General features: G+C 43.8%; 1 protein-coding gene across 4 annotated transcripts; it reads right to left on the bottom strand.

Moving 5' to 3' along the window:
* Positions 1-6,853: 6,853 nt before the first annotated feature.
* On the bottom strand, positions 6,854-11,921 carry TYW2 (tRNA wybutosine-synthesizing protein 2). 4 transcript variants are annotated; one of them, XR_014144378.1, is made up of 4 exons: positions 10,427-11,921; positions 10,197-10,334; positions 7,622-7,648; positions 6,854-7,194 (listed from the first exon to the last, which is right to left on the bottom strand). XR_014144378.1 is itself a non-coding variant. In XM_081816515.1 (2 exons), the coding sequence occupies exon 1, from the start codon at positions 11,777-11,779 to the stop codon at positions 10,460-10,462; it is 1,320 nt and encodes a 439-aa protein (XP_081672641.1). In that variant the 5' UTR covers positions 11,780-11,921; the 3' UTR covers positions 6,854-7,194; positions 10,427-10,459. The 4 variants fall into 4 exon arrangements, 1 of the variants encoding a protein (XP_081672641.1); XR_014144379.1 differs by lacking the exon at positions 7,622-7,648; XR_014144377.1 differs by lacking the exon at positions 10,197-10,334 and having other exon boundaries at positions 6,854-7,196.
* Positions 11,922-12,229: the final 308 nt, after the last annotated feature.

Below are 12,229 nucleotides of genomic sequence, written 5' to 3'. Positions count from 1 at the left end.
AAGTAAAGATGAAGGGATGCCCTTCCTATACTACCAAAAAATATCCTGTACTACCAAAAAGTTGAGGACTACAATACCTTAATAGATGCTATGAATGGAACACAGGAACAATGGGGGGACATCTCAGAGGAATAGTTTTTTATTTTTTTAATTTATTTTAAAGATTTTATTTATTTGACAGAGACACAGCGAGAGAGGGAACACAAGCAGGGGGTGGGGGAGAGGGAGAAGTAGGCTTCCCGTGGAGTAGGGAGCCCCATGCAGGGCTTGACCCCAGGACCCTGGGATCATGACCTGAGCCCAAGGCAGACGCTTAACGACTGAGCCACCCAGGTACCCCTCAGAGGAATAGTTTTTTTACAAAAGGAACTTACTAGCTATGTTTGCTTAGCTTTGCAAGAGGTTTTCTCAGTTTTGTATCAGGAAATGTCTGTGTTAGTCATCTTCTCAACAGAAGCTAAGTTCCTAAAAAGCATAATCCCTCCATAGAACCCACCACAATGAAAAAAAAAATGCTTTCATAGAAATAGCTGCAATTTAATAGTGAATTTAATCTTTGCTTGGTTTCTACGTTGACTTGAATGTTGCACAACTCAGGTATCTATTTATATCGAATCCACTCAGAGCAGTGTGGAGGGTGTGTGTATTCACGCAGACACACTCCATATACATAAATTGCCTGTGTTTAAAAATAACAATCTGTTCATTTGGCTTTAATGGCTGAGTGCCTGTTAGTCATTCTAAAAAGCCTTTGGAAGTAGGATGTGTAAAAACTTGTTTGCATTTTCTGTTGATCTTTGCATTTGCCAAGTCTTTGTTTCAAACAGCAGCAACTGATTCTGGGCTATCTTAAGCAAAAAAGGAATTTATTAGGGGGTTATTTTCATTATTTTTCAAATTTCAAGAGTGATATGCAACTGGTCGAGCTTACTGGACCATGTATCTTCCCCTAGCTGTACCAGAGAGCAGATACACGCAGCTTCCTTAGAAGGAGAAAGCAGTAGGAAACAGGTACTTAGAACCACCCACTCCACCTCTCCCCACCAGTGTATTATGTATTTACTTCAAAAGGAAGATGGGGATGCTGGCAGGAAGGGTAGGCACTGATAGCCCAAAAAGGGATAAATATGTTCCATAACTTTTTCTCAGACCTTGGGAATTACTTAAAAAAATAATTTCTGGCCTGAAATTACTTTATAGTTTTTCTCATTTCATTAAAGTAAATTTCAGATGGGGCACCTGGGTGGCTCAGTCGTTAAGCATCTGCCTTCGGCTTAGGTCATGATCCCAGGGTCCTGGGATTGAGCCCCGCATCGGGCTCCCTGCTCAGCGGGAAGCCTGCTTCTCCCTCTCCCACTCTCCCTGCTTGTGTTCCCTCTCTCACTGACAAATAAATAAAATCTTTAAAAAAAAAAAAAAAAGTAAATTTCAGATATGTCCATCAAAATTCAGCTACTAGTTGAGTCTTCTGGTTTTGTAAATGCCAAATGAATAGGAAAAGTCTGTTGTTTAGTTACGGAAACGAGACTATAGTGGCATTTGGAATCAATGTTGAGTATATACTGACTACTTTGGTTCATTCATTCATGTAACAGACATTGAGCACTATGTGCTTGGCAGTGTGCTTGCCCACTTCTGCCTCTTGTCTCTAGATAGAGTACTTAAACTCTCTAATCATCAGTATCCTCACCTGGGAAAAAGAAAAAAAGATGGTTAATATTGCCAGATAAAGTATGAAATACATAGCATGCATCATCCAGTTTAATCTCAACAAACCTGTTGAAAGACATAGACAGTAACAGTGGCAGAGCCAGGATTCTAACTGGTATTTTTCTGATTCCAGAGCCTATCTGATCCTCTGCAAGTAATTTTTCATGCAGGTTACACAAATTAAAACAATATATTTTAAGTACTTAGTATGATATATAGTATGTAATAGTAATTAGTGTGGTGAACAAACTTTAGGAGAATACTCACTGGAAACCTTACAACACTACACACAACACTTCGCAATGGTTCTGTGTTTGGCTCAGGAGTACTGTTAAGATATTGTTTGTTTGGATCGTTTTATGTGATAATCATATTCACAGTACTTAATTTATGTTAGAATGTAAATAGGTGATAGGTTCAAATATGTTAATTATGTTAAGTGATGGTCAAGAATAATCTGAGGGCCAAGACACTACTGAGAGGCAGAGTACAAGTAACACTAAGTTAAAAACATCTGCCGAGGCAGGGAGCCCAAAGAAGATGGATATAGTACCCCACTGACGGATGGGAAGGATAGGACCCTTCCCCCTAGATGGGATCCTGTAGTCCAGGCTTCTAATAATCACTTCTCATTTCGGAGCTGCACCCAACTGAGTAGAATAAAAGCTTCAAGATGGAAGATTTAGTACTGTAAAGATTTCAATTTTACCCTCTATGTTCAATGCAAGCCTAACAAAAAATCTCAACAGGTTCTTTTTCCCAAAAATTGACAAGCTGATTTTAAAATTCATAAGAAAATGCAAAAGGTCAAGAATAAGGGAATCTTAAAGAACAGAGTTGAAGGACATACAGTATCAGATATCAGGACCTATTGTAAAGATAGAGTAATTTAAACAGGATGGTATTGGTGCTTGGATAGAAAAACGGACTATGGAACAAGGTAGTCTAGAAACAGCCCCACATATACGGTCACCTGATTTATGATAAAAGTGTCACTACAGTGCAGGATAAAAAAAACAGCAATATAATGGGTCTAACAAAGGCTGCATATCACTTAAGGGTGAATGATCCTGGAAGCATTCTCCCTACAGTTAAGAACAATTTAACTTGTATTAGAGATGGGGGGGCAGGAATAGGACATGTTAGAATGCCAGAAGCTTCCCTTTTTAATCAAGATTTAGCAGTTTTTAAAATAAATGCTCTTCAGATTGTGGCAAGCCTTTAGTTTCTAGAGTTCTAAAAAAAAAAAATGTTGATTTTGACAATTTTTGCCAGTGTTCTTATTGCTTTTATGGAGAGGCCAGTTTTCAGAGGTCCTTATTCCACCGTTTTGGAAGTTGCTCATTTTACTCTTGACATTGGGTAGGGAAGTATCAAGAGGCGCCCTGGTGGATGGAGTAAGCATGAAATATACGCCTTCCTGCCCTCCTGTGTGACAATAATGACAATAACCCTACTTCCTCCTCATGATCACATTCACTTATCCCCACCCAGAATGGGGACTCCTCCTTGCCTGCTGGTCTCTTAAGCACAAGGAGCCTGATGTGACTGGGAAACTTCAGTAGGTTAAAGTTTAAAGGGTCTATTATTTTATCTCCTGATGAAACAGTTCCCCAATTAGGAACCAGCCCTCTAGTCTCACAAAGTTGTGGGGATGGGAGGCACAAACTCCCTGGGTGGGCCTATGGGGACAGGAAGTGCGTATGTTACCTTCCTATTGCTGCTATAACAAATAACCACAAACTTAGTGGCTTGAAACCGCATAAATTTATTCTCAGTTATGGAGGTCAGAAGTCTACAATCAAGGTGTCAACAACTCTGTTCCTCCTGAAGCATTCTAGGGGAGAATCCATTTCCCTGCCTTTCTCAGTTTCCAGAGGCTGCCTGCATTCCTTGGCTTGTGGCCCCTTCCTTACATTACTGCATCCTGCTTCAGTCATCACACCTCCTCCTACTTGTATTACCTCCCTCTTATAAGGACCTCTGAGATTATACTGGGCCAACCTGGATAATCCAGGATACCCTCCCCATTTTGAGATTCTTTTTTTAAAAGATTTTATTTTATTTATTTGACAGAGAGAGAGACAGCTAGAGAGGGAACACAAGCAGGGGGAGTGGGAGAGGGAGAAGCAGGCTCCTGGCCGAGCAGAGAGCCCAATGCGGGGCTTGACCTGAGATCATGACCTGAGCCGAAGGCAGACGCTTAACGACTGAGCCACCCAGGCGCCCCCCCATTTTGAGATTCTTAATCACATCTGCAAAGTCCCTTTTACCTTGTAAGATAACATATTTACAGAACATGGACATATTTGGGGGGGGGGGCATTATGTAGCCCACCATAGTAGGAATTCTCCTATTTCTACCCTTTCAGTCCTAGCTGTGCATTTTCTATCTATATGGGACATGGACTATGTAATAGGTGTTTATAGAGTGTATACTGCATCCTGATGGATGGCATCTCATTCACTGGGCATTATCTTCAAGCTTTGGTCTGGTGTCAAAAGGTTTTTCCACCACTGTACCAGGCCAGCATTTTCTAGGATGTGATAGGACTGGTGAGTCACATGGTCATGTGTCCACTGAAACACCTTTGCTGTAAATCAGATCCCTAGGTCAGAGGCAATATTACGTAGGATACATACAGATGGATCACACACTTGTAAGCCCTTGGATAGTGATGCTGGCCAACATCTTGTGGGCAGAAAAGGCAAACTCATACATGCAGATGGGAAGATTCTGGTCAAAGTGAATCACTGCCCTTCCGTGACCAAAGTCCAATGTAATCCACTTGCTACCATTTAGCTGTTTGTTTTCCTTGAGGGATGGTGTTGTTCCAAGGGCTCAGTGCTGAATACTAGGGAGTGGCTCCTTGGTGAGTAGAGGCCATGCTGTTGGCATCTTGATAACCTACATCCCTGAACATGACTTTATTCATGAGCCCATTATGCTATTGGAGTAGCTCATGACTACAACTGCTCAAATTAACTGGCCAAGTGTTTTTGTTTACTTGTTCAGTTCCTCTTGCACGGTGCAAGTCTCTGGTAGGCACTGTTCTGCAATACAAAGATGTTTACTCATGTTCCAATCCCAGAGATTTTTCCACTGCCTCTTCTCCCGGCTTCCTTGTCCCTGATCTAATCTTTCCCACTCCAGGGCCCTGATCAACTCGTCAACCTATCTGACATTTGCCATAAAGGTATATTCTTACTTCAGGCCACTTCTCTTTCCATACAAAGTGGAGACCAGAAATATTGCCAATTTTGCCTTTTGGGAGGACTCCCCTCACTTCTGAAGAGGGCTGTAGGGTAGCAGCAGTCTATTTTTTTGTTTGAACCCATATTCCAAGAAAACCTATCAATTAACTTAGCTGTGCATTTCTGTCCTTCATCAGCAAGACAGAAGAGCCTCTCAAGTGGCCATAATTGTGAGCTGAGGGAAGGCACTGATGCAAGAGTTATAAATATGACACAGGAGTCTGGGCCACCTGCCTGTGCTACCTGTTCATTTCCTCTGGCCTTTCTTGTCATCCAGGAGTATTGATGAGTGGGAGAGATGCAAAAACTTATTCTTTACTGTGAAGGAGATATCTTAGCATTCAAGCAGACCAGCAGCCCTAAAAATTTCACTATTGTAACAGGTTGCTGGACTGTATTAGTGATTATTTTCCATCTTTGGAGTGCAATACACTAGCTTATTGTTTATCTGACCTAATTAATATGATGCTATAAATATAGTAGGTTAGCGTGATATTCTGTGGGATGTTCAGATGGTCTAGATCTCCTCAGACCATATTATGATGGGAGAGTGGAGTCCTACATGAATGCAAACTGCATCTTAGCCAGCTCTCAGGACCCAGGTTCCATGGCTCCTGGTAGTATATGTTGGTTAGATCCTACATCCCCTTTGACACATGGGCCCAGCTGAAATTGTTCAAAGTAGACCCAAAAATGAGGAGAGGGGGATATAGTTGCTTCATTGTGGTGTTGTGGAAGTGCAGTCTTATTCATAAAGTTGTGTTACCTTTACTTGAGTTATGAAACTATGCATATATATAGCTTTGATTTAAAAAAATAAAATTCAATTACTGAAAGAGAAACTAGGACAATCTACCCATCTATATCTATCTACCTAATGGTGTACGTGCATCTTTATTGCATGGGCCATTCAATCCAGGAGACAATATGATACGTGTGGGGTGTGTGTGGGTATTCATGTGTGGTATGTATGTGTGGTGTGTCTGTGGTATGTACCAAAATACAGTTTTAACCTCATATTCATTATTTTCTATTTGCCTCTGATTCAACCTTGACCTTTAAAAAGCCAAAGAGACAAGTAGCTATTCTGACAGTTTTTGGCCTCTCTGAAATTATGTGGTTGTTGATCGAGTAACCTGGCAAGTATTATCATATCAAATCAGAAAGATGCCACTGTATTTATTGTTAATATTTTTATATTCAGTTTATAATATAGGTAGGGATTCTAAGCACAATAGTGGTAAGAAATTTTTATGTGCTTTATATGTTGAAATCTTGTGTCAGCTTAAGTACTTGTATATATTTATTATTGCTAGAGTGAATTTCTTCAATGATTGTGAAAGCTAGTAAATTTATACACTAATTATTATAAACTTCTAAATAGTTTAAAAAAAAAAGTTACACAAAACACATGAACAACCCGCTCAAGGTACTGGACATAGGCAATGGACAATGATCCATGGGAGATGCAAACCCACAAGGTGAGCCACTGAACTGCTCCATCTTACTGCCTGGAGAAAGTTTCTGGGCTGTGGCTTGAGGGGGAAGCCAGGTGGAGCCCAGGAGACTCCCTGAGGTGGAGATGGAACAGGGAGTCCTAGGAACCCAGGAATGAGTCCAGAGAGTAGAATGCCAGAGTGGAGAGAGCTACAGAGAACTCCAGACATCTGCTGACCATTCCCCTAAAGTAGCAGCTGAGTAATGATCAGTACACAGTACACACAAAAGGAAACTACCAAAGGCCAAGAAAATGACCGGTTTTATGGCTTGCCCAATTTGAAGTGGTTGCACCCTGAGGCTGTTCAGAATAACATATATTGGGTGTGCCCAGGGTGGGAGATGTGTGCCCAGGTGGGAGAAAGTGAATTAAAAATGCTATGTATTTGCCATCATTTTAAATTTCTGTTTTTATGTTTAAAATGTATATGTTACACTCTATATCAATATATGCACACAATTTATTTAAATTATGAAGTTAATGAACCAAGCAACTCACGGTTGAGGAAGTTTAATAAAATTATCATTACTGTTTTTTAATCACAACCTCTCCATCAAGTGGGTGCCTTACCCGGCAACTAATACTGACGCTCACAAAGGAAGCCTTCAGCACACATTCCTGGACTGAGGTGACAAACACTCCATGAGCCTCCTGATCCTTTCAGTCTTTTTTCCTTGGTTCCATTAGATGCCTCTTCCTGACCAGGCCAATCCAGCAAGTGCTTGGAGAAAACTGTAATGTAAATGGATATACTCAAGGTGGAGACAAGGCTTAAGGGACCCTTGTTTTCTTCCATTCACACGTAACTCCGGCTCATTCTTTAACTCTCAGTTGATGCATCCCCGCTCCCATCTTCCCAGGCACACTCTCCACTTCCCCCAACCCATATCCCCAAACATGGATGGCTGCCTCCTCTGTGTGCCTGTAAAAACCCGTTTGTCTCAGCACTTAGTACACAGTATTGTTTCTTCTGTGTCCATGTCGCTGGAAGTGATCCCACTGTGGGCAGGACTCAGCTTGTTTTTTTTTTTTTTTAAGATTTTTATTTAAGTCATCTCCACACCCAGCATGGGACTCGAACTCACAACCCTGAGATCAAGAGTTGCGTGCCCTACCTACTGAGCCAGCCGGGCGCCCCTCAGGACTTGACTTTACTCACCTGTGTCTCTGGCCCTCATCACAGTGCCTAACGGAGAAAGGACACAGTACATCCCAATTAATCAATGAGTGGCTTTTCAAAATAAGGACATTCTACTTTAACTACTAAAGCAAATGTACAACAATTCCTCACACCCAAATTGGGAAACGGTAGTTCACCTTTTTTTTTTTTTTTAAAGATTTTATTTGTTTTTTGACAGAGAGAGAGACAGCGAGAGAGGGAACACAAGCAGGGGGAGTGGGGGAGGGAGAAGCAGGCTTCCCGCTGAGCAAGGAGCCCGATATGGGGCTCGATCCCAGGACCCTGGGATCATGACCTGAGCTGAAGGCAGACGCTTAACAACTGAGCCACCCAGGCGCCCCGGTAGTTCACCTTCTATAAAGACTACTGAATGAATGAAGTATTTACTGTGTGCCAGCCATTGTGATGATAGTTAATGTACGTTAACTCATTTAAAGCTAAAGAGTATCCTTCAGGATATGCACAATTGTTAACTCATATGTTCAGATGGGGTAACTAAATCTTGAGAGGCTGCCTCAGGTCACGGACAAGGGAGCGAAGCCAGGAGGCATACAAGTGGAAACTCAATTCTAGGAAGATAGAATCCATGCCAATCTTCTGGCACCCCTGAGCCCTCAAGGCCTGATGTGTATATTGGAGGGTGAATGAATTCACCCAGGTGTATCTGACTTCAGCGGCCTATCCATAGCTTATGGCAGAAAAGTAACTCCTCAGCCCCTGGACATGTGGCTCCCTGACTCACCTTCCTCATTGTTTCTCCCCTGCTTTCCTTCCTCCCCATATTGGCTCAAGTCCCAGCAGTTTTAGTTTAAGGCTCGAAAGCTACAGGCACACATGTGAGAAGAAACCCAATATGTAAAAGAGGAGATGATTAAGGCAAACAGGCAGGCTGCTCTGTGGGATGGGAATGGCACAATTAGGCCCCCTTCTGGGGTGGGATCACATGAGAGCTAACATTTCCTGGGGGCTTACTATGTACCAGACACTATTCTTTTTAATCCTTATAACAACCACCATCTTCAACACATCTCTCCCTGCTTCTGCTGTTCCAAATTGATCTAATGACGATGCTCCAAACATTTTCTGAGCAAACTTTTTGCACCTGTTTTTTTTTTCTTCCACTAGCATCTGTTTCCACCCCGACTCCAATTACCAAAATCTTACCCAGTTTTTAAGAGCGGTATCAAACACTACCTCTCTGAAGACTTCCCCATTCTCAGAACTTTTCTTCTCCACCTTTGCACTTCTATATCATGCTATCACTCATATGGTACTTATTGTATTCCAATTCTTTCAGTTTTTGTGTTATTTCTGCTGCTAGGTTGTGAGCTCCTCAGAGACTGGGGCTGTATCTAATGCACCTACAGTTCATATACACAGCAGGTTCACCGATCCTGTCCTTATGGACACTGTTACAAGGAAAGGGCAAGCAGCTCCAGCCCAACCCCAGCCAGCCAAATGCCAGATACAATCATAATCCCGATAAAGCCACACTTTCCTGTTTCCTTCATCAAGAAAACAAGGCCAGATGGCTTCAAAGTGCACCAAAACAAAGCTCTGAAGTGCTTCTCAAAATTAGTCATCCCAAAGGTAATCAGTGATACTCTGCAATTAGTCATTCCAATGGTAAACAATGGGGCTGGCAGACAGTCATAAAATAAGGTGAGGCTTGAAAAACTGCAGAATATCTCACATTCCCAATAGCTCCTTATGTTGGCCCTGATGTCCACCAGAGAAAGAATATGAAAAGGGAGCCAGAGAAAGAATATGAAAAGGGAGTCTGAGGCCTGTTAAAATCTAAGATTTTAATTTGAACTTTTAAAATAGCTAGCTTAGGGGCACCTGGGTGGCTCAGTCAGTTAAGCATCTGACTGGTTCAGGTCATGATCTCAGGGCTCCCTGCTCAGTAGAGAATCTGCTTCTCCCTCTGCCCTGCCCCCACCCCTCCTGCTCGTGCGCTCTCTCAAATAAAATCTCTTAAAAAAAAAATAGCTAGCGTATTGCACAAACTTAAGGCTGGAAATCTAGTTTCCCCATAATTTAAAGCAGTCATTCTTAATCTCTTTTCTACAACAACAAACATAATATGTAAGACACCTCCCCAACACTCATTTAGGAATGCTAGAGGGAATGAAGTTAATACAATAGAGTAATTCTTAAACTCTTCCTTCCCTAATTTAGTCAGTCTTTGTAACAAAGCTGCACCATTTGAGTGCTTTGATTTGGACTGTGTTGCTTAGTCCCATGGATTTCATATCTCAAATCCATCCACTTCCCACTGCCACCACCCTAGTCCAAGCTACTGCCATATCCTCCCTGGCCAACCACAGAAGCCTCCTCCCAGGTCTCCCTGCTTCTACCCTGGCCCCACTCCGGTCGATTTTCCACACTGTAGCTGGAGTGATTTTGGAAACAGCACTGTGTCCTTCACTCTAAAATAACCAATGCCCTGTGTACAACTGCTTATTAGACAACAGCCAATGAGACCATTCACAGAAACCCTCATTTTGCAAGTAAGGAACTACAAGGCCAAAAGAATATTGGAACCACGTACCCAAGGTAAGACAGGACTGAGGTCAGAATTCATTGTACAGGCCTCATCTCAATAAGCCATACTGCTTCTCCCAGATATGTAGTTCGTTCTCAATGTGTTAACGGAAGACAAACAAGATGACTTGTACTGATCTAGAGCCTGCTTTCAGGGACACAAAATATTAAAATAGGTTGCCAGGAGAAAAGAGGGGTGAGAACCCCGCCTCAACTTATGTATTAAGGGTCACTCACATGTAGATCCTTGTGTCTCAGGATCCACCTTCTCTAGCCAACTAGAGGACAGGGGCGGCATTCCAAATCCAACACTATATGATCCACGTGGGGAGCATAGGATTTCACTGGTTGGATGTGCAGGATTTGTGTCTTCCATGGTGTCCCGTGCACCTGCTGAAGAAGGGTGGCAATACGAGTTTCTGCAGATTCCGCCCACCTCTGCCACTCTGGTTTGGTGGCTGCTGACAGCATTCTTCTCCTAGAACCCGTGGTTGCTCCATTTGTACACTGGTTGGTGATAATTTGCTGAGGATAAGGCCGATGCTCCTTCTCCACTTCACTGCTTCCAGGAGGCTGGAGATTCTTGCCTGGGTAAGATTCCACATTTTGGTGTATATGCAAAATGCCCCCTGCATCCCGTCTTAGCACTTGGCAGGCAATGGGCCAGCCTTCTTCAGAACTGGGAATCAGTCCCAGGTTCACCCTGTCTGCAATGTTTGAGAGCTTCAGTTTTCTGTTATCCCCAAAGTGTATTTGGCACCGATCTGCCACTCCATTGATATCAAGGTTCTTTCTCAGAGCAACTACAGCATGGGGGTTCCACTCACAGGCATGGACGAAGGTAGCACCAGCATGGACTAGGAAGGGCAATGTAAAATAACCAATCCCTGCATAGAGATCCACCAGCACTTCTCCAACACAGGGCAACGATGCCACTCGAAGCTTCTCAGTGATGTTTCCGAAGGAGAACATGCACTGGGTCACGTCAAACTTATATCGGATCCCATTATCCACGTGCTCTACCCAGCCATGGTCGCCCAGCAGCAGAGTCACTGCTGGTGTTCGAGTGCCATCTGGTGATACCCGCCCTCGTTTGGCCACACGATGGACGCCAAGTGCAGACGCAACAGTCTCCCAGAGTTCTGGTTCCAGATTTTTCCATCGCTTGGCTTGGAAACAGTCCTCGCTCAGCAACAAGAGGTCACCATGTCGTTGCCAAGATCTGGGCAAATCAGCCTCCAACTCAGGTGACCACGTCACTCCCCGGCCCTCTACCCAGCGACTCACTTCAAGACACAGCCTTTGGGCAGGTGAACAACCTTGGGCCTTCTTTGAGGGAACTGGATCCAGGAGCTGCGTTACTATACAGGTGCTGCCTGGAGCCACACGATCCCTCAGCTCTTGAAGGTGCTGCTCAGGGAGAGTCTCTCCCAGCACGGGCAGCGCCACCGTGCCATCCGGCATCTTTTCTACACGGTGCCGTCTATCCAGGAGTTTCTGCTTCTCGAGATATTCCCTGTATCGCTGGGTAAACCGAGGCTCAGTCACAACCGCGACAACAGCCGCAGGCTTCCCACCTTCCCTTTCCATGTTGCTGGCCCCACATTCTCTCGGATTCCCTCCGTGAGACTCTCTCACACTCCACTCACCCGGCTCGGCATCACCGACCGTGGCTGCAGGAGGAGCGGCGCACACGCCCGGGAGCCGGTATCGGAAGTGACGTTACACGGACCGGCCGGAAGTAAATATTGAGGCGCCCGTTGGCAAGTAGCGTCGCTGTTGCCGTGGTGAAGCCGCGGCTGCCATCTTTGTTGTGGTTGACGGTTAACTTGATGCCGCCTAGCCGAAGATTAATAATAACAAGGAGTTCTGTGGGCTTAAAGACGTCCAGTTAATCGGTATCCTCCAGAACCCTCGTGCACTGTCTTCAGTTCTGCTCACGAATCCAAAGAGAGAAGTGCACTTAGAATGATGGGCTGAATTTGGAGAAAGGCTTCCCATAGTCTCATGCTGCTCTCAGGTCAATGTCAGTGGCCACAG

Source organism: Leptonychotes weddellii, chromosome 4 (assembly GCF_054177405.1).
Source record: "Leptonychotes weddellii isolate Sample4059 chromosome 4, ASM5417740v2, whole genome shotgun sequence".
Classification (NCBI taxonomy): Eukaryota; Metazoa; Chordata; class Mammalia; order Carnivora; family Phocidae; genus Leptonychotes; species Leptonychotes weddellii.
This window is presented reverse-complemented; position numbering and strand designations above follow the sequence as displayed.